Source organism: Typopeltis vanoorti, chromosome 6, assembly GCF_054136105.1.
Source record: "Typopeltis vanoorti isolate ZY-2024b chromosome 6, IOZ_Tvanoo_1.0, whole genome shotgun sequence".
NCBI classification, from domain to species: Eukaryota; Metazoa; Arthropoda; class Arachnida; order Uropygi; family Thelyphonidae; genus Typopeltis; species Typopeltis vanoorti.
The window spans coordinates 59,677,983-59,702,174 of NC_143554.1; the positions used below are offsets into that span (position 1 = coordinate 59,677,983).

Consider the following 24,192-nt stretch of genomic DNA (forward strand, 5'->3'; position numbering starts at 1 on the left):
ACCTGGTTGGCCAAGTGGTTAGCGTATTCTCTCTCTAGCCAAGAGGCTGCGGGTTCGAATCCCGCCAAGGGCATGAACGTTTGCGATTGTCCTACTAACCATTTACCATATGTATTGTTGGAACCTGTGTCTTGGTGCAGTATGACCTTTGATGCCTTTGCGCTATAAAAATCAAATCAAATTTTCTTTCATTTTGTCTACTTCTGTTCTTTAGAATAGCTTCCTCATGCTGTTTTCCCAACGACTACAACTGTTCAAGAAACACATCAACATATTCCTACTTATCGCTTAAACTATCGTTCAAACAATGCATTGCTGAGCTATAGATTTTATAAAACTAAACGTTTTGCATTTTTGATTATTATTTGTTAATGATTTCATGTAGAGATGATCGAGTTAGGGTAATATTATCCGCACTCTGTGAAAAATCATTCCTACAATGCGGACAGTCATTTGTAATCCTCACTATTTAAGAAATTTTATTATCTTTTGTAAAGATGACTCCTTTATTCTAAGACTCTGAAATAACAGACTCCTATGGAGCAACAAACTGTATTATCAGTATAACCGGCAGACATGTCCGACAGCCGATCTTCAACTACACAGATAATGGTACTTATTTTACTACTTTAATCCAACAGTGATGTTTAAAGACGCCCGACTGTATTATGATTGATTCATGAGGGTAATCGGAGCCACTACTTTGAGCGTCCAGTTCTTAAGGCCACGTGCTATAGTGAGGTTTCGAAGAACTTCATGGTATCTACATTAATTCTAAGGAAATAGTCTTGAATGTTTTAATGCGATATTGCTCCACTGAATACATAAAAATTTGCAAGCACCCTTAATTTCACTATCTAGGAATCAAGATATCTGAATTACACAGAGAACTTTTGCATTTGATTAAAATGGAATGCCGGATCAAGGCAGGACCGAAGTACCAATGCTCCACCTCATCGGTTGCAATATTATTCCAGTGAATACGATAATTCACTCTATGTTATTATTTTTTTTTTTTTATTAAAACCGTTTTTCGTCAAAAAAATATTTTTGACAAAATACACGAGCTGAGAAAAGAACAGTGTGATAACACTGTAAAACAGTGGCAGCCAATCATCGATTATATCTGGAATTTGACGCGAATCAAATCAGATGTACTGAAATATATCTTGGGGCAAGTTTTCAGCAAGGCGAATCTCTTCTAGCCTATATTTTTTTTCCTAAAATAACAAACAGAAAACGTTGTTTCTGTTTCTTTTTCCTCTACTTCGCTGATACCAATGGGGAACTTTTTTTTTCTATCGTACAAACAATGGACACAGGTGGCAGGTATGGTATCCCTCCTCGAGTTAAATGCAATTCCTGAGTGGAAACAGTATTGTTCATAATTCATGCCACTAGCAACATTCGACCTCGACTTTACTCTGCTCATATTACCAACTTCATAATCCTCCATAATCCTTCCGGGCATCATATGAAAGGTTGCACAATTTTTATTCAAGTATTTTTAAATGAAATCGAAATAAATGCTTTTCCGTATTTATTTATATTGTGCAATTGTTTTGGTTTCGCGTTATGATGCATTCACTAGAGAAGAATCGCTTTGTATGATAATGAAGTATTCGTTTGAGCTGTGATATTTTCTGTCATACAGAAAGAGATACAGATCATACAGAAAGGAAGAATTACTCATTGTTTACCACATTATAAAGACAAGTTCTTCAAGTTAAAATGACAAAGTCAAAGGCTCCACTTTCAACTTAGGCAATAAAAATAATTTAGAAAGTAAAATATACATCGCAAAATATTGCAAGTCACTTCCGCTTGGCTCAGGTTGAAAAAAAAACAAAGAGTGAAAGATTTTTGCAACAGCACAACACACAGAGAAGAAAGAATGGTTAACTCACACTTACTTTAATCCTATCTTGTAGCTGTTTCTCGTGTTGTTCAGCTAATTGCTGCTGTTGTTGTTGAAAATGCTGCAGGAGAAGCTGCTGTTGAAGTTGCTGTTGCTGTTTCAACTGCAGCAGTTGTTGCTGGAACTGCATATGTTGTTCATGAAGAGCAGGATTAAGGATGGTATTACTGAGATTGTTTGCTAGCTCACCTGCGCGCTCTCTTCCCATGATGGACGATCCCCCAAAGCCAGGTCCGCTCATATCTGAAGCAAAAATTCCTTGTGTTAAATAAAATACATCGCTCAACTGAAAATAAATTAATGTTTCTTTAGATATGTATGATAAAGTTAATTACATACAAAATTATTCAATAGAAAAATCAGCGTTTTTCAGAAATAAGATGATCGAGTAAGAGAATGACAACTTGTGAAGGGCAGAAATCCCCTGCCTCTTTTAATTTCATCAAAAAATTGCGAGAACCACATCAAATCAATGTAAATGATCACACACACACCAGAAATATTAAATATTAATACAAAAATCAGAATGGAAGGGAAAAAAATGTCTTAAAATTTAAAATTCATTGGGTTTTTTTTTCTAGTGATCGTAGAATGGTTATACAGAAAGTTTTAATATTATAAAATAAATCAAGTAATAACTAGATTTTGTTTATATTAGCAGTTTTGATCTTTTAAGAGAATTTTTAAAATATGTTCTAAAATAAAAAAAAAGTCAAAAAATATTCTAAAAAAAAAAGTTGAAGTATTTTTTAATGTAACTCCTACCAGCGAAAAGTTGCAAATCAACAGTACTGTTGGATTAAGATTTTTTTAATTTTTATATTTACTTATTTTTTAACATAATTCCATAAACTCCGCTCTGAAACCAAACATGGAACTGTTTCAAGTCACTTCAGCCTCCAATAATCAAGTAGCAGTGTCACATTGGCGATGATCTCGCACGTAGTTTTTCACAAACATGTACCCAAGGTAGGGTTAGAACCCGCGGCCTGTTGGTTTTAGACTGGGCATACTATCCATCCATTCAGAAAACCAGGCTGGCTATCATAATGTCACTTTGTGAAGCGATATCATTTTACCCCCCCCCCCCCCCACACACACACACATCTCAAAGTGCCACATTTTCCTGAGCCTCCTCCTTCAATCACTAACTTACTTTTAATATTTTCATTACTTAAATGCATGTTAGTCAAAACATCTGTATGTAAAGATGTCAGTAAGCTCTATACAGATAATTACCAGAATATTAGACAGAGATTTTAATACTCTTTGATAATCAGAACTTCTACAATTTTCAGATAACATTAGTTATTTTTAAAATTGCTAACAAGAAGGTGAAAACATGCATATTAGTCTCCAAGAGTGATTAAAAGATACGATAAAACTATCACTGGAAATTATACTCATATGAAACCTTGAAATATACACGAATTACGAATACAACAGTTATTACAATCCAGTATTAGAAATTGTTAGCAATATGAAAGGAAAGATAATGTTATGTATGTATATGTAATGTAGATATTGGTCTTCCTATGGGTCTTTTTTCTGCTATCCTGGCAAAAACACTTGTTTTGCTAACCTTTCTTCTTCCATCTGTTTAAGTGACCTTACCATCTGAGATTAGCTAAGCTAACACATTCCTAGATGCTAACAATGTCAACTTCACTCCTAACATCCTCGTTTTTAATATGACACTGCCATTGATATCTGTTCGCCTCCCTAATTTTTCTCAGAAATCTTATATCTGTGGTCTGATGAACTGCTTTATTTCTAACCCAACTCTCCAATATTTAAATTAAAATTGATTTGAACACTCTATACAGCTAGTTTAGTGTAAACACGTAATAAAACTATCATCTAATCAAAAACTGTCTCACTAGTATTTTGACTCATTTCTCTCTCTTATTCCATATATATTTATACACTGTTGACTCTCCACCTTACCAGCTTTACTTATTTTATTGTCTACTTCCATATTTAATTTGCATTTTCACTGTTTTACAGGTTCTCCAATGAGAAAGCAGTTTAAGTTTTCCAAGTTTCTACCAGTTTTCATAGATTTCATCTTTTTAATGCTAATTTTCATGCCAAGTTTGTTATAGAAGTAATTCAATTTCATCAAAGAATTTTGGAGACTTGCACTGGATTTGTTATGGAATATGACATCATTCGCAAAAAACGAAGAGCAAAGTTTCATATTTCCGATTCTAAATATCAGGTTCAATACCACTTTCTCTCATATCTTGATCCATATAGATGATGAATCAGAGTGAAATAGAGTTAACTCTTTTCTTACACACTTTATTTTGTGTAAGAAAAGAGTTAACTCTATCTTCACTCTCCGCCTGTATGTCCTTCAAGTGTAAGTGCTGACTTAGCCTTAATTAAATACACTACATCATGACTTACCAAAAGGATATTTAAATATGTATGCGACCCTTTTTTCAGTAGCGAATCTAGGAGAAGGGTGATAGAGTGGATCGCGTCTCACACCAGAAAACAGAGCGAAAATTATTGTGATTTTTACTAAACATCATAAATACGCTGATTATTTGAGGCCTGAGTTAAAAAAAATTAAACTCAGGTTTCAGGATAATCTGAACAGTTCAGATTATCTAACCCTTAGCACACCCACAGTACTAATACTAACTAATATGCTATAGACTAACATCTTTTCGTGAGTAGGATTTACATAAAAAGTCATATTACGGAAACATTAAGTCTTAAAAAACATTAAAAATATTTAAATATCTGTTTCATCTCCTTCAGCAAAAAAAAAAAAAGCTTTAAGTGTGAATCCATCCTTGAGAAAAATATTTCTGCTTAAATTAAAATAAACTGATCTCTCTAATTGAGCATTTTATACTTTTAGAAGTTTATAATCTCTCCGGTGTTATCTATATTATCCTTTTAATGTTAACCAACTAAAGGCAAGTTAGCATACTTCATACTAACTTCAGGACAGTTTTTCCTCAACAAACAGACAAACCGGTCTGAAAACATATATAATTTACAAACAAAATGTGTTTAATAGGTGGAGTAGACTGGTGTTCCGCGACGAGTTCTTGATGCCGCATGATTCAAAATAATAATAATACAGTAGCTGTTATTGACATTTTCCCCCCTCTCAGAACATATAATCTCTTCTAGTAGAACTGGGAAATAGAGAGAAAGAGAGATTATATAATTGTATATATATATATATATATATATATATATATATATCAAATCAACTATCATATATGCAGCTATATTAATTAGCATTAGAACATTGGAAAATAACATTTAAAATGGATAATATCTAGTAATGTAGTCACCCACATCGCTATAACATTATTTACTGAAACATTTCAACATTTTCTTGGTTGATTTTTTTTTCCATTAAGATTTGTTTGTTTTTTGTTACATCTTACCTATATCATTAACATAAACGAAACCATAGTTACCATGTCTACCGCATACGGCACCAATACTCATGCAGTAAAATATTCACATCAACATATTAATAAGCTGTTTGTGATCAAAGAAAAACTGAGCAAAATTATGGTATGGAAAAACCTCTCTCAAATGTGATGTACATAAAATTGTTAAAATCAGTACACGTCATGAAGATATTGAAGTTTTAGAGTTAAGACATGGGCACAGATACACACTTTCTTAAGAAAAATAGCTGTCTTAAAAAAATAATAAAAAAAATATAAAAAGAAACGAACACCTGATTACGATCTGCGTACACAGGTAAGAAATAAATATTCTCATAACAGTTAGTACAATCTTACGCAATCATGGTGTTTCTAACAAATATTTTTCTACCAGTAAACGTTTTATTTAAAACTTGTGTTCATATTCACTGTCAGCTCACAAATTAAGTACCATGCTGTTTACGTTTTTTAAAGGAAATCATACATCATATTTATATCATTCTTTATTTACAGCCTTGAAGTTCTAGTGACGTCACACGTCAATGAGAAAACATCTAATAAAAGGTTCCAAACGATAGTCACGAAGGTTACGTCATAAACAGCGAACTGGTTAAGACCAAGAAAGTTGGCGATTGTCCAAGATTAACAGTGGAAAAATGTTGACGTTTTGGAGGAATAGTTTTGGCTGAGATGGCAAGCTAAAATTTAACCGAACTGAATTTTCAACAGTTAAAATCGGAAAGTAAATGACGTTCACACTAAATGCGTAATGAGGCGGGATAAAATTAATCTTGTAGCAGTACTTAACGCACGCAAGAGTATCTGTGTATAATTTCAGAAATTAATATACTTGGTGATCAAAAGTGGATTTCTGATTTTATGTAAAAACGTCTGTACTTATAAGAATGCTATGTTCATTATAAAAATGTATCAAATTCAAACATATTCTGAAATATATACAAATTCATTCATATTTCATTCTGCACAAAGATTAACAAAGAGAAAGTCTCTTTTCCCATTTTAACTGAATTACTTGAAAAAAAAAAAAACAAATCGGAATGTTATCAAGTTTACATAACATGGGATTAGCTCTACAATATAAACATACAAACAAACAAACAAAAAAACTTTAGCGAGACATCATCCAAAACTTTGTTTTAAGACAGGAAGCAAGAAATCAATCCAAACAAATAACAAGAATTGTTATTAATAGATGTACAGTATTTTTTTCTTCCCTAACAATTTTCAAATATTAATTTTGATTTAATATATATTAAGTTAGGGTCGTTTACTGGCCGCTAACATTGGGATGCGTGTTATGCATGTAAAATGCGGGTATTATTAGACCGATTTGTCTATTTTCCTGAAAAAAAAAAAAAAAAACCGCTTCGAAGCCCTCTGTAAGACCAGCTTCAACGAACAACAACAACAACAACAAAAAAAAAAACTTCTCCAACTATTTTGACTAACTTAATTTCCAGTAATACCCAAGAGAAATGCATGCCCTCCCCTTTCCCTTCATAACTTCATCACATAGTCAAAGACCCATATGCTACGAAAATCTTAAACAAGCTGTCATTCATTCAAAAAAAAAAAAAAATGAATGTAATTAGCAAAATCGTCTACCACCTAAAATGTAGTCAAATCACAAAGGTGAATGCTATCCGTTCTTTACTAAACTCTATAGCAATTAATTTAAATATTCGGAATGATACTTCAGTTCTTTCATGATGATAACCAATCAAATAAGACTATTTTTCATTATTATTTATTATGCATTTTTGTCACAATCACTCTTGAAAACGGATCTACAGTTCGATGTGTGGAAGGCGGGTGAAGAGACCTTCCCCTTACTATCACTATCCTACGCTTATTTAATATTTATTTAAAAATTGCCCCCTTTTTTTTTTCTAAATACTGTTAAGTAATATTCAGTAATTTAAGTGAAAGAATGATCTCGAAAAATGATTGCCAGTTTCAAAAGCATTCAAAAATCTTACTTCCGTATACACTCAAAAGAAAAAAAAATGCACATATAAAACTGTATACACATGCAAAAACGGAAATGTAATAAGTAGACACAGAAGAGTAATTATATAAATAAATTAGTTTGGGAAAACAATGTATGAATTTGCTTAAATGTGTTTGTAATTTCAATGAAAGTTACTCACCCTTTCTTTGTAAGTGGGTGTAATGATTACTGATCTCGACAGAGTGATGGGAAGCCAAGCTTTCTGAAATCAACGAAAAAAAACCAAATCAGTTTCATTTTATTAGCATAATAATGTTATTATTGAACAACAAGCACACTATCATATATTCTTCAGAAAAAGAAACTTAAATCTGATTAAGTAGTATAATACGTTTTATATTAAGCGTCATGAAAAAACTAGACTCTCTACCACTCCGGAAAGCAATGATAGAGTTTTAAAAAATCCGACCAGTAATTGATCACACTGCGTTATTAAATGCATATAAGCATCTACGAGAATCTATTTGTCTGTCTATCCATAAAGCAAGTTATTCAGTGATTCTGAGTGAATTGTGTCCATATTTAGCATTTCGAATCTGAATTTTTTATTGCCAAAATCTGACAAAATGATTCGGAGTGATATTAACAATTCCACACTGTCGGGTATTCATGATCTGTGTTCAAATTTGTCGAATTGTTTCAATATTGGTTTGAATCGGATTAGTTTGTAGTAGTAAAATCAGAGAAAGGTCAAAATAAACTTATTATGTATAAAGTAAATAAGAAAAAAAGGTCGGAATTTAATAAAGCGTCAATTGTTAAAAGAATATTATTATTAAGTTGAAATAGTAATACTTATTTTTTCGTAGGTGAATAATATTCGATTTTCTGAATAAAAATGGGGGAAAATATTTTGTTATAATTCCATTTTAATTGGGAAAACAATTTGAAATGATAGTAATTTTTTTTTTTTTTTTTTTTTTTTTTTAACCACTTAGGTGTCCCTTTCTTTATTGGCAAAACGGTTCAAAATTATAATTTCTCCTTAGTTTTATAAAATTTAATATTTCGTATTTAAGATCACTCTTAAAATGTGATGCGTCCTTTAGGCTAGATCATTTTGTTCGCAAAATTTAGGAAAATAAACTAATGGCTCCCATATTGCATGGAAAGAAAATTTCTAGGTTTAGTTGTTGTGACAATGAAATGCACCTTTATTATTATGTGACACCTCCAAGGAGTCCACAAAGACTCATCGAGGGAGGGCATCTACTCTACAACTAACCAAATCTACACCAGCGCCATTGACTAGTAATTTCACAGACAATCCATGTTCACGGCGGGATTCGAACCCGCAGCCTTTTGGCTAGAGAGTGAATACGCTAACCACTCGGCAACTAGACCGGTATAGTTACCTACGAGCATTTTCATACTTCTTGGCCTACGCAGAAATTCGGTTTACCTAATTTTGATATTAAAAGATTTAATTATAGTGGGAAAAAGCTAAAATATTTCAAATCGTTTTGCCAATAAAAGGAACTAGAACTGAAAAAAGGAATCTTTAATGAAGCAATCTCGACTGTAAGATTGCAAAGTAGCAATTTTTTTAACGTTAGCATCTGTAACTGCTTACATACAATGCAGTTTGAAACTGCTCCGAGTTGAATTTTCAATTGTCGATGTTTTTTTTTTCCTCCTCTCTCCTGGAGAAATGCCATGATTTGAATCTGTAACCTTCCTAAAACGGAAAGTCAAGAAATAGATCGTTTACACTAATTTTAATATATGCTACTAATGACTGTTTCAACAAATCATTTTTAGGTGAATTTAAAAAATGTATAAGAATTTTGGTCTTTAGAAAAATCTTTACAAAAATTTCCATGGAGATCTCACTTTTTGCTTCAATTATTCCATTCCCAAGGGTACTGAAAAACGTTTCGAAACTATATATTTCAATAACTCTGCTCTATGTGAAACTGAATAAATATGGAATTTCCAGCTGTCAACTTTTTATTTAAAAGTATCATTTAGATCAGGAGTCTCCAAACTGCGGCCCGCGGGTCAGATGCGGCCCTCGATATGATTTTATCCGACCCGCCAATTGGACTAATTTTTCAATTAAATTTAATTCAATTTAATTAAAAGTGTGTTCAAAATATATTCCCGAATAGCAAAAAGTAACCGTAATCCAAGTTACGGTCTTTCTGGTTGAAAAAGGTCGTTAAAAATGGACTAACGAAGAAAAAAATTTTAAAAGAATTCAAAACGAAATTTAAAAATAAAATTACATCCGAATAAACTTTTTTTTTATCAACAAAAAAATTTATGTCGAACGAAATAAGAACACTTAAAAAAGTCGGTAAAAACACGGTTAAAATGAACTAACGAGCAAAAAACAAAATAAAAACAAAATTTCCCGATCTGTATTCATTGAAAAAAAAAATTCGAAGTTATACGAAATTAAAAAAAGTTACCTGTAAATTGTCGGTGTATATTCGGTTGAAAAACTAACGACTAGCAAAAATTTTAAATTATTTCCCGAATGGAAAAAAATGAATTCGGCTATTTCAAAAAAAAAGTATCAATTCGCGCGTAGAAATTGTCATGATAAGGTTTTTTTTTATTTTTTTTGGTAATTTTTACAAAAAAAATTTGAAATAAATAAAAAAAAATAATTATTTATAAATTTATTCTCTTTTATAGAGTTAACATGGATGGCAAAAAGAAAATAAAATAAAAGTTGATCATGAATGTCGTGTGTTTAACGAAGAATGGGGCGTAAAAGACTTCTTCATACAATCGAACTCAAAGGATAAAGTTGTGTCTCATTTGTAGACACTGTTACTGTGTTGAAAGAATACAATATACTATGAAACAAAACACGCTTCAACGTTTTCGCAATTTAGAGAAAAGGAGCGTTCAGATAAATTTGAATCATTATGTCGTTATTTGCGTTCTCAGCAAGGCTTATTTACGGAAGAAAACTCAGAAAATGAAGCTTAACCTTGGTAAGCTACAAGGTTGCTTATGTGTTGGCTAAAAAAGGTTATTAATATTTTTAAAATAATAAGTCTTTCGCCGAATACTATTGCTCATCGGGTCGAAAAAATGGAAATAATATTATCCAGCAAGTTGTAGGCAAAGCACAATGTTTTAGTCGGTATTCTCTCGCGCTGGATGAATCAACTGATGTTCGTAATACCTAGCAACTTGTAGTACTTTTTGCGTGGCATTGGCGATGAACTTAATGTCACACAGGAATTAGAGTCCCTTCGCAGCACGCGTGGTACTACAACAGGAGAAGATATCTTCAAAGGAAATTCAAAAAACACTAACAGAATATAATTTGGACTGGAATCGTCTGCAGTGCGTGACAGTTGATGGAGGAAAAAACATGTCTGGTATAAAAATGGGATTGGTTGGGCAAATCACAAAAGCTTGTGAGGATGCAGAAATATCAAAACCAATGTTTCTTCACTGTGTTATCCACCAACAATCACTTTGTGGAAAATAGTTGATATGAGCTGTGTCTTGAAATCTGTTATTTCTATGCTAATTTTCATTCGCTCTCATGCACCTAATCATCGCCAGTTTAGGTCTTTTCTCGAGGAATATGATTCTGAGTATGTTGACTTAAATATTCAACATACTCAGAATACTGCAGTTCGCTGGCTTAGCTGTGGAAAGGTTCTTTCACGCTTCTTTCATCTCAGGAATGAAATTGATATATTTCTTACCGAGAAAAACTATTACGAACCACTTTTATCAGATACCGAGTGGGTTTGGAAATTGGCATTTTTGCAGATCTGGTGAACCACATGAACAATTTGAATTTAAAGTTGCAGGGTGAAAATAACTTAGTTTGTGATTTATTATCTCATATCAAGGCATTCAGAGCAAAGTTGATACTTCTGGAAGGCCAGGTGAAAAATTGTAACTTTGCTCATATGCCATACTGTGCAGAATTGCATAAAAAGGGTGAAGCAAAATTTCCTTTCTCGTTCGCAAATTTAGTTATTTCAGATCTTAAACAACAATTTTAGAAGCGATTTGCTGATTTGGACGCCAATGCTAGGGAAATAAGATTGTTTCAAAATCCGTTTGACTGTGTTGTTACTGATCTCCCAAGTCAACTTCAAATGGAAATTATTGAACTTCATGCGAATGAACATATTAAGATAAATACAGGAAGGAAACTTGGTCGATTTTTATAAATTTTTGAACTCTGAGCAGCTCCCAAATTTGAAGAAATTTGCTTGCAAATTTATCCCTATTTTTGAGACAACATATCTTTGCGAACAAACTTTTTCCCGAATGAAATATATCAAGTCAAAATATAGGGCAAATTTATCTGATGAACATTTGAAATCGCTACTTGTAATTAGCACTTCAAAATTTCAACACGAGTTTAATAAGATTTTAAAAACACAAACAAAGTTACATCATTCACATTAATGGTTTTATTATAATTTGTGATAAAAATATGAGAATTTGCTGATAGTGTTTGTTGTCATTAATATACGATAATTTAATCTCACATATTCTGTAATCAGTTTTTATCTGCTTTCAATAAAACTCATATCTAGTTCTAGTTTTTATTACTATGGCCCGCTGAACAGTGCTGAAGTACCCAATGTGGCCCTCACGGAAAGTTGGGAGACTACTGATTTAGATAGAGCCATTTGAAAAACGTACATTTGTTATGGGAATCGTGATATTTCTAAAAAAGAAGAAGAAAAAAAAAAAGAAACGGAAAGTGTACAGTATTGGTCTTATGTGTGTGTATGCTTTAATGCAGGTAACTTATTTTGTTGTTGTTAACTATCATTCTAGGAAGAAATCAGTGAAGAAAGATTTATTAATTCTTTTTATATACAAAACGATTTCACATGATGATAATAGTAATAATATTTTTTCCCTTTTGGCTAAATTTTTTTATTTGCAAAACTATTCAAAATTAAAATAATTTCTCCTTGGTTTGATAAAATTTAATATTTGATATCACTAATATGATCTCTTGAGTCACTTCATACAGGCTATTTAATGGCAGCACAAAATAAATTAGGTTATACTACAAATGCCAAAAACCGCTCTTGTTCAATTTTTTGATAATGTCACTAAACTTGGAATGGGCGGTTTTGGAATTATGGCCGAAGCACCTAAGACTATGATGGCAGTGTGTTCTGGCTGGTGTGCGTATTTTGACGAAAAAAAAAAAAACTTGAGTTACAGGGAGAAAAACTCCCACTTCCTTATTAGATCGGCTAAGTGATCTTCGTGAATGCCTTAATAATAATATAGGTCCTTCGAGCCCAGATAAAGTGCACTAACGTTCTACTGAGATATAGGCGTGACTATACAATCGTTTCCATACTTGTTTTTTTACAGTAGAAAAATATATATTAATGATCGATTGCTGGATCAGCGATTACGTAAAGTGACTATCTTGAAAAAAAAAAGAAGAAAGAAAAGCCGAAAAAATATGATATGTGAAATACAGTAAAAGTTTACTAATATCGTAAAATCATGATTAGGCTTAAATATTTTAGGTCTCACTGTACTAAAATACTATAGCCTTACATTCTTTCATGGCATTATCGCAAAATTATGCGATCTGGTAATTCCCCAATATAAAAAAAAAACAAGTTTATAAAATAGCTTGGTATCTCTAATATATATATATAATTTCATGTCAGACGTAATAATCTAATAGCTAAGATCTGTTGATAAGAAACTTATCTAGATTTCCTTGTGAATAAATTGTGATTTTAAGGTGACATGGAAAAGAAAAAAAAAACATTATTAGAAAGATATGCAGACAGCGTAAATGTAAATACTGATCCTTCGGGAAGGAAAAAAAGAAAAAAAAAATTTCGTTTCATGGATTACGCACACTTGAGGAAACTATAACGAGACCTTTTCTCTAGCTGTCAAACTACTCGCTGGCTTTGAAGGAGATTTAGAGGTATTCTGATATAGACGAAGAAAAACTAGTTCGATGAGTTTGGAAGTGAACTGCTAATTAATAATAGGTAGTTGCTATGTTTCGATAGGTATTCTTGTGGTTGTGGTGATTTTATGTGTGTGCGTGCGCACGTGGAACAGGAAAGGGGTATCGCAAATTCAAATTCAGACAAAGCCTGAAGAAAAACCATGTCAGCGATCCGATTCAAACAATAATGTCATGCAATTACCTTATATAGTTCATGGTAGCGCAGTAAAAGAAATAATGAAACCTAATTTTAAAAGTAACAATTATGGTTATTACCAGCTATACATGTTTGCTTTCAATACAAAAAAATTTTAAGTCAACTTTCTTTAGAGATCTGGTAGAACAAATAGAGCACACTTGCATATGCGCTGAGAATCTCCTAATTAACATTCTCAAATAATCTGCGAAATATGTAATTCATCTAGGCAATGATTCTATAATCCATTTTTATCTGATGCCATTAGCAAAACTTAAATCTAATTCTTTCTTATGTATCATATATTAGGAAATGCATAAAACTGTTTTTCTTTTGAGTAGAAACATTAAATTTTTCCCAAACTTGGAACACTAGAATACCGAGTTAGTTTTACCATACTTGCATGATGTCATCCAGTTCATATACATATATATACATACACTGTTTCCCATTCTTTAAAAAGGTACCATAATTATTCCAGTTACTTAGTAATCCAAGTTATTTCCAAAGTGAACAGTTCTACTTCGCACAATTTAAAATGGATTAAAAAAAAAAAAAATGAATGACGTCCTTTGCAGATAACTGTATTACATATTTCTATCAAATTCTGATGAAATAATATATGTTTCCTCTGAATTTGAATCAAACACACTTCATAAATTACATTTTGACACGGGTCTTTACTAATAAGAAACAACACAATGTTGAAGTACTGCGGGTTCCGTCTTTCGGAGGGTGGATTACTGTATCTAAAACTACTGCTTAAGTTCATAGCATCAAGCTAAACTCATCGTAATACTCCTGGTAAGACATGTAAGGCAAATCATATAGAAAGAAAACTGCAAAGTGAACAAATCAGATTCAAATCTTCAAATTCAAAGTAGCCTTATTTATGGTAATATACATACATAGGTATAATTCTACATATATACATCATTTATTTACTTATAATTTATATAATATAAATATAATTAACCGAACGGTGACCTTCAAGATTTCGATGATGGATCATAATTCTACATTTATACTAACATAAGAACTTAAAACTCTTGATCGCGCTGAGGTTTTAAGATTTTAAAATTCCCTTTCAGCAAACTTTTCTATTATTTCACTAGTACACACGTACTGTTCTTTCTCAATATGTGTATTATGTAGCATCCAAATGAGGTATGAATGTTATGAGGTCAGAACCTTATTTGAAATTAGCTTTATCATCAGCAACGCAGTATCTGTGTTATATTATGAATAAAGCAATTCTGAAGAAGATTTGTTCTTCGTATAACAAGTATTCTATAATTTTCTTTTCATAAAAATAGCAAAACCACCATAGAAAACGTCCCTACTTTCATTTGGCAAACTTTATATATATTGTAGCAGCATATCTAATGTTATCACTGATGAAGTTCCGTTTGAACCATTAGTTATACTTTTTTTTTTGGCATTTTGCATTTTGTTTTCAAATATACGTAATTTCTGTTCTGATATCTTTTTTTTTACCCTCTTTGATACTGGATATTTATATCTTTTCCTAGTATAGGAATTCATAACAATAGCCACCATTTTTTTATTTCTTTTTCTAATCTCTTCTTGGGTTCTATATATGTCTTCGTCATTGACATATTATCAATTTTAGCTAAATATACTTCAGCTATCATGATATGTGTTCGAAATATATTTTTAAGGCAAAATCATATAACGTGATCACTTACTCTGTGATTTGTCTTTAAACTTCATGATTTCCCTTATGAAGGACTGCGTATTGCCTATTTCGGTTTGCAAATTGGCTCTAATCCGGATGTTGATTGCAACACCGAATAACCTATAAAAATAAACCTTGCCTCTAATCCTTGTTGCTGCGTTAATTTATTATCTGCAAATATGTGAACCCACTTATTCGAAACAGAATAATTGGGTTCACCTGTTTCGAATATATATATATATATTCTAATACTATTAAGCCGGAAATAAAGGCATTAGGAGGGGATTCTTGAGTTTTATTCCCAGATAATTTAATACTTCAATCGGAATTATTATCACTGCCTTCACAAGCTTGCCATGAGCAGAGAATCAGAGAATAAATGCATTTTTATTATATAACAATAGTGTATGTATGTATGTATGTATATATATTAAAGATACCAAGCTATTTTAAACCTAGTTTTACTCCATTTCCCAAGTAAGCAAAGACAAGTCAAGTTTGCGCCTACACGTAGTGTGAGTCTAACTGATCCATAAGGTAGTGCAAGTCTAGGAAACTCGTGGTAAAGGTGGAATAAGCTCTGATCACTATTCTTAATATTTACCCTTAATGCAAAGCCGATCTCCTTGAGGAGATGTATGATGCTATGCATTAAAGGCAAGTGGCCACTACCCAGACCGATTTCGACCTTTATTGAGGCCTCATCGGTGGGAGCCAGGCTTAGAAATACCAAGGTAAAGTAATACAGGGCTTATAAGTATTTTACCAAAACAAGTTACCAAAAGGTGCTTTGACCTTATTAAATAAAAATCTCAGGATGAGAGAGATGGATGTAGAAAAGAGACCTCAATAAAGGTCGAAACCGGTCTCTGGGTAGTGGCCACTTGCCTTTAATGCATAGCATCATACATCTCTTCAAGGAGATCGGCTTTGCATTAAGGGTAAATATTAAGAATAGTGATCAGAGCTTATTCCACCTTTACCACGAGTTGCCTAGACTTGCACTACCTTGTGGTTCAGTTAGACTCACACTACGTGCAGGCGCAAACTTGACTTATTTGTCTGTTTGCTTACTTGGGAAATGGAGTAAAACCAGGTTTAAAATAGCTTGGTATCTTTAACATATATTATACCCAAGGTAAAAAACTTTCTACATACATATAAATATTATGTAATAATGCATTTATTATTATTATTACTACTACTACTATTTACAGGTGCAGAAAAAAATTCATTCTCTCTTGATCGATATATATTATAAACCAGAATGAATTGATGAATTCCAACGGCAACTAATAGAAGCAATTCCTTATAACCTTATGAAAGAAGCCATTCCTGACAACTCATGTTACCTATTTCATGCTACAGAACTAATAAAGCATTAAATTTATGCTCTTTATTTGTTATCTTCATCATGCATACAATAAATTTTGCTTTACTTAGTGGAGTAAGCAGGTTATTCTGAGAGAGAGAGATAAAGATGCTTTAAATTAGATTATCCAGGAATCCTGTTCTAGAGACCAAATAATACAAGCCACTGTCACCAATAAGCAGGGTGGAGATCTCATTCCTTGGAAAGAAATTTACATCCGAACCAAAGATATTCACAAACATCCAACCCGCGGGGGGGGGGGGATTCAAATCCCCAGCCCACATCACTACTAGAGCAAAGTTTGTTGAAATGATTCGTCTCCGTGTTAACTCAACGGCTAACAATAATGGTCTTTGGTTAGAAGATTTAGGTTCGAAATTTGTCTAGGTTGAATACGTTTTTTTTATTATTATTAATGAAGATGAGTCATCCAGTCGTACGGCAGTGGCAGGGTGATTCCTCAGACACTCAGGATTTTGTCCTGCAAGAGAGACAAGCCGGCCAGAGAATTTACATAAACAAACATGCCAAACTTATGTAGAAAGGTTTAATTATTCTGTCGTATCATATGCCGAGAGTCGACAATTAGGATGTCCTTTACTTAGCAAGACATGGGTTCTAATCATCGAGGAAACAAATGACATTTATACGGTCTTTTTTCAACTGAAGATGAGTTTACCTGGTCTCATGTGAGGTAGCAGACCTTTTTTTCTCCAGGAAACTCGGATTTTTCGTTCCGCAAACCAAGCAATTGGTTTTGCGTAATATTTACCTTTTTTTTTTTTTTTTAAAGTTAATCGAACTCAAGAAAGGCTTGTAAATGCATTATGCATCTACATCAGTACTGCAGGCGGCCTAAAATTTAAATAATCCAGAAATCCTGCTCTAGGAACAAAACCTGAAATTTTTTTTCAGGCCACAGCAGGATAAGCAGGGTAGTGCTCTCACACCGCGTAATGAAATTCATTTTCAAATTAAAAGACATTCACAAGCCTTTGCCTTAGTCGCTTCGGTCGTAATTTCCAATAATCTAACTTGATTGCATACTGCAAAACAGACAAATCAGCCAAAAGAGCATGCGCAGTTCACAGACAAACACGTTGGGGCCTCACTGCTTAAGATGCTTCAGCAAAATTCCAAACACCTAGCTCAACCGAATCTAACAACAATCCTGTCTAGTCCTGTTATAGCATTAATTAGGTTTCTTGAAGCTAAGAGGTCATGATAGGTCACTGGGCCTAATATTTGTTAAGGGAATAAAATAACGACGAGGTAAAATAATTCAGCGATATTATTAGCAAGATCCTTCACGATTTACCCAGTAGAATACGCTTTCTAAACCGAAAAGTGATGAAAAATTAGAAAAGCACTAACGAAGCCAAAATACATGATAGAACTAAGCATGTTGCGGAATACCTTTTTGCCAGTTATCTCAGATTATTTCCATGTGTTTTTAATCTGGAAATTTCGAATTCAACTGCTAGTTGTGTTCGACTTTTTATTTGTATTTATTTATGGTATACAGAGTGAAGAGAAAACATAAAGCATATTTAAAAAATAAAAACAGTCCATTGCCAAATATTTAAATAAATACAAAACAGAATAAACTTTCTCTAGACATTGCCATTTCTACGTGCAAATCACGAGTAAGTGCTCAAATGTGCAGATGAATAACACATGTTTTTATAAATGAAGTAATTTAAATTTAAAATTTGCACAGATTTTATTTCATATTGCTGAAGAATTCAATTTGGCTACCATTTATAATAATCTTTGGATCACATACAGCTATTATAGAAGCAATTAAGTCAAATCGTAATGTAAATCTGATCTATATGCAATAACATAACATTTGCAACGAAACTCAAGCTTTACATAAATGCAAGTTTTCCCTGTAATATAATACTACAAAAATACTTCATGGTTCGCAGATCATCTTTATTAAATTTCGCCTTGAAGTTCTAGGAAAGCGATGCTAAAAACATCCACTGCACTATTTCAAAACTCACATACACTTAATGCTAACTATCTTAAGGGGAAAATGTTTAAAACATGCTCTTGAGAATCAACTCTCGTTTACAAATAAGGAAATTAAATTATCAGACGATTAAATATATATATGCCTAATATTTATCCTCATAATGTTACAGAATAAATCAATATAAATGTTAAATAGGTAGACAATTAAATGCATAATTTTCATTGTTTCTTGATGCAAACAAATATCACCAGGTAACGGCATATATCTGACAGTTTTAAAATATAGTCAAAAAGATAATCTTAGTATACCAATATAATTTTATCAGTGATATTAATAGAATGGAATGTACCTGATAAAGTGCATCAGCTGTTATCAGCACTGCTCTTTTAGCATTAAAGAACGCCCAGATGATAACAGCTTTTCAAATAAGCGTGTGCTTCTTCCCCCACCCCAGGTAATGTTGATGTGATGAAACCCATAACGTTTTTTTTTCAATTCAAGCTTATTCCTTCTGGAAATTAACCGGTGAAAGAGAATACTATACATCACATAAGTGACCACTGAAATTTGGGCTATCGTATGTACACGGATCATTATAATTGACTAGTGATGCATTCAGGGATTTAGAAAACCCTGTTTATCCAGTGAAGAAATCGATTCGAGAGGCTGACGATCGGGTTCATATGCCATCTTTAGGATTCTAGCAGCCTCCTCTTGGCCATTACAGGTCTCGCTTCACACACACACACACACACACACACACACACACACACACTGGATGAGAGTATTTTCATCGTATTTCAGAATGTATATTGCTTCTTCATATATATATAGAAAAATTACTGTTTTTAACTAAGCAGATATATTTAACATTATTCGCATAAATATTATGTGAAAGACTTGTTTTTTTCAGTCGAAAGAATATATCATTTACGTCTTATTTAATTTTTTTTAAATCTATTTTTGAAAGTCAGTCACTGCAGAAGTCGTTTATCACAAAAGCGTTGTTGTATCATCTAAAGCAGTCTATGCGTAAAACTACCATTTTCGAAACAGGTTATTACAGTTATCCCTAGGATACCTATATATTTTGCTAATTTAAAATGGTCAAGTACTAAACCATTTAAAAGAACTAAAATTTCCAAACAATGAGCCCTTACAAGATTACACCAAAATATTCTCAGTACATTCATGGTTCATGCATAAAAACCAGATTATCAAAACTTTCCCTTGAAAATAAATGAATTCTTTCACATCCTTTCACATTTTTCGTAAATATATAACAGCTGAATTAAAATAAGTACAGTATATATTTCAAATCATATACGTAATATCTAGAACATAATTTCAAATAACACAGGGTGTTTCAAAAAGAATGACCCGATTTCAAATAATTATATAATTTGATATATAATAATTATATATAAAACTCTGGGCCAAGGCCGTTCACATGGTACAAGTCGCATTCATTTGTGGTTCGTGGTTGCAGAGCTATACAATTTTCAAATCGGGACATTCTTTTTGAAACACACTGTATTTGCAGTCTGGTTGATTGAGTGGATATATAACATCACCAACTTTAATTTAAATAATTATAATACCGGAATTAACTCACGTAAAATATTATTTATTAGTATAATTTTCGCCTGAGTATCACAGGCATCTTCAGTACAAATCTGATAGAACAATAACTGATGACAATTCCAAAAGGCGCCACTTAAGTAGCTAATGTACGATAACTAAAAAAAAGTCATTAAATTTCCTAACTTATTAAAAATAATAAAATAAAATAAATAACTAATATATGCATCCACACACACACACACACAATTAAAAAAAGTTAGGAAAGATTAGATGATTTAAAAAGTACTATCTCCCACAAAGGGGATAGACGTAGACCATCGGATCTGTTTAAGTTAGGAGAGTGAAGTAAAGTTTCACGTTTCTTTATAAAGTCATTCCATAAGGAACCGACTTTTGTGAAGGACTCTTGTCTTGTTCCAATGAACGCTATCTCTAGTGTTGATGGCATACTTTGCAAGTCCAGACTGTTCAGGTTAAAGGTATTCAATATAAGACTTGTGTTCTTCTAGCCGAATAAAAGCAGATCTTCCTGTTTGTTCAAAATAAGATAATCCACAGGAGCAAGGAATCTGGTAGACACTGGATGATTGAGATGTAGATGAATTCCATCACCCAATATGAAACTATCGCCCTGCTTACTTACTTGATGTCTGAAGTAGGTTGAAAGAAGTTTCATGTTTGGTCTAGCAGTTCAGTATTATTTACGTAAATCCCATTCTTGCGTAGATGGAATTCCCGTAAATAATAAGTCATTTGCTATCTGGGCAGCACATAATTCCTCACTTAGAAAACCTGAAAATGTTAAAAGTAGATTTCAATTCTAATATCTAAAAATAATTCCAAATTAAAAATTGATATTATTATTAAGGGCGACTCCAGGGAGTCCTTAGACTCATCGAGGGAGGCCCTTAACATCATGTCCACACAACTATACGACATTCTCACAGTATCTATCATACCTTGCCTTGAACTCACTCACCGTCCTGGCACCCGCAAACAGACTCTGGCAGCTTATTCCACTCATTTACAACTCTAAAAGTAAAGAACCCAGCTCTAACACCCTTGCTAACCACACTCTTGCCCAGCTTCCATAGGTGTCCCCTAGTTCTGCCACCACCACCACCAGTCCTGATCTCAAAAATATCCTCTGAATTAATCCTATAGAAACCCTTTAGCAATTTGAATCTCTCAATCATACTCCCCCTTTTCCGCCTATCAACTAATTTCTGCAACCCTCAAATCTTCAACCTGTTCTCATAAGGGTTCATTCCATACACCTGCTATCATCTTGGTCACTCGCCTCTGGATCCTCTCCACCTCCTCCCATCAAGAAGAAACCTAGGTGACCAAATCTGGGCACAGTAGTCGAGAGGAGGTCTTATCACGGCTCGGTACAGAGGTACAATAACTTGCTTGTCTCTACTCGTCAAAGTATTTTTCAACAACCAACTGATTTGATAAGCTAATTTAGCTACTTTTGCAATGTGCCCCCTAAACTTCATCTCCCTATCCACCAACACTCCCAGTGTTGGTGGATAGGGAGATGAAAGTCGCTGGCCTCATCAATCTCCTGGAGTACAGTTCCACCAATGTGGTGTACTGCTGCTAATCTTTTCACCCCAAAATGCATAACCTTACATTTTGTCACATTAAATTGACATCCATTCTACTTAGCCCAGAACTCCAATCTATCCAAGAAGTCCTGAAAGATTTTGACATCTTCTGCATTCACTATTGCCCTATCCAACGTTGCATCATCAGCGAACAAATGAACTGTTCCTCTTAGATCCTTCCCTATATTGTTAATGAACAAATTAAACAGCAGTGGTCCAAGAACAGAATCCTGCAGCACACCACTAGTCACAGGCTCACCAACCCTATATCCTAATCCGTAAACTACAACATATGGGAATGGATATAGGGTTGGTGAGATGGATAGGTGGGTGGTTGATGGAGAGATATCAGAGAGTAGTTTATTCAGGAGTAGAGTCCAAAAGACAGTCTGTGACTAGTGGTGTGCCGCAGTGTTCTGTTCTTGGACCACTGCTGTTTAATTTGTTCAATATATAAGATAAGGGTAATGGGTTTACAGTGATACTGCTGGACCTGGATAAGACATAACATTTGACAGGATACCACATCAAATGCCTTAGCCAGGTCCAGCAATATCACTGTAAACCCATTACCCTTATCCAGTTCAGCTGTCACTGTGTTATAAAACTTGAGCAAGTTACTGAGGCATGATCTACCCTTCACAAAACCATGCTGTCCCCCGTACAGTATCTCATTTTCATCAATCCATTCCTGTATTTTTCCCTTGACTACTTTCTCCAAGACCTTGACAACGACTCCTGGTATGCTGATCGGTCGGTAATTTGCAGCAGTAGTCTTGGATCCTCCTTTATGCAGTGGAACTATTTTCACCTCTTTCGACACCTTCGGGACTAAACCAGACCCGAGACTCAGATTAAACAACATGGTCAAGGGCACTGATAATTCTTTAGCCGCTTCACGTAAGACCCGTGCCGGTATACCATCCAATCCCACAGATGTATTCACATTAACGTTCTGTAATAGACTATTCACCTCCACTTCATTCATCACAATTCCCGTATAAACTAATAGTTCCTTCATTTTTCCGATCTCACCACCTGGATGATATACTCTTGCAAAGTGCTCACTCAGTAATTCCACTATATCGACTGATTCAGTGACCTCCTTACCATCGTCATTCCTTAAAATCATTTTGCCGTGTACAGTTTTTTTTCTTTTTTTGCTTGCAGCATATTGAAAGCTGACAACGGATGAGTGATTCCGACCTCCTACAGTACAACATATACTGTTTGGGATTCTCTTTAGCTTTGCATAGCTAGTTTCCTTCCATAATCCGCGTTTGCTTTTTTTTTTTACCACACTCGTTCTGGCCTGAACTTTATACCATTCGTGTGCCTGCAGGTCACATCTTTCTTTAAATTCCCTCCACAGTTGTTTGTTTTTTTGCAGCTCAAGCTTAATGGTGTTATTCATCCATTTAACCCCTACTTGTTTTATTATTCGGACCCTAGGTATACAATCAACCATAACCTCCTTGACCACTTCCCATGCTCTATCGACATCCAGCCCTTGCAGTTGTACATACCATGGCACTGATCCAAGCAATCTCCTAAGCTTGTCATACTTGCCAGCACGGTAATTCCACATATACCGTGTCTTAATCGAAAATTCCACACCTTTAACCACCTCCCAGGTCAAGACTTTATGATCACTCTCACCAATAGGTGGCAACATGGTCATATTCATTACAGTCAAATTCTCAGATGCTATTACCAGGTCAAGCACTCTCACACCCCTAGTATTTTCAATTACATGCTGTCTTAGATAGTTATCCCAATATACAGCAATCCTTCAATTGATGCGTACCTGATTAGTGCGTCATTTTTTTCGATATCCAAATTCGATTAGTACGCCTCTAAAATTCGATTAGTGCGTCTATATACATCTTAAAAATAAATGTTACAGATTTTAAAAATTTTCGATCTATACATTTTTTTATGGCTAACTATTTTGAAAAAATCACTCACCAGGATGAAATAATTTAGTTACCGATTTGAAACATTTTATAGAGTTTATTTTTTAATGGCATACTACACTATTTCCATGTACGCTATGTTCCAAATTTACCGCCAAAATTTGTGTCGTCTACTTTACATAGCATTTTGCTGATCATATCTCGTGCTTTTCCGTACTTTTTTATTTTAAATTATTTTCCTAATCATGAGTAAAAGAATTAGTGAGCAAAAAACAGAAGTGTGAAAATGATTCGAAAAGTAATCTGATTGGAAGAAAAACTTGAAATAATAAAGAAAAATGAACAAGATGAGTCCAGAGCAAAGATAGGACAAGAACACAAAACTGGGTGAATCAACTGCTGAATACAAAGAGAAAGGTAAGACTGCTTGAAGTTCATCATGCATGCGCTGAAAATCAGAGTATTATAATGACTGAATTAGAGAGAGAGACTTCCTTTTACATGGATCGAAGATTGTAACCAAA

The 24,192-nt window shown here is 33.5% G+C and overlaps 1 protein-coding gene across 13 annotated transcripts in view; it reads right to left on the reverse strand.

The window, feature by feature from the left end:
- LOC150105480 (histone deacetylase 5-like) overlaps positions 1 to 24,192 on the reverse strand; it is a 430,130-nt gene that overhangs the window by 238,907 nt on the left and 167,031 nt on the right. For 10 of the 13 annotated variants that reach the window (XM_090394187.1, XM_090394195.1, XM_090394193.1 and 7 more), the window contains 2 exons: positions 7,515 to 7,577; positions 1,908 to 2,161 (listed from right to left, as the gene is read on the reverse strand). In XM_090394187.1, coding sequence (XP_090250313.1) covers positions 1,908 to 2,161; positions 7,515 to 7,577 — 317 coding nt within the window. Of the gene's footprint in view, positions 1 to 1,907; positions 2,162 to 5,636; positions 5,752 to 7,514; positions 7,578 to 24,192 lie in introns of those variants that run through there. The other 3 variants (XM_090394191.1, XM_090394188.1, XM_090394196.1) reach the window with 2 other exon arrangements.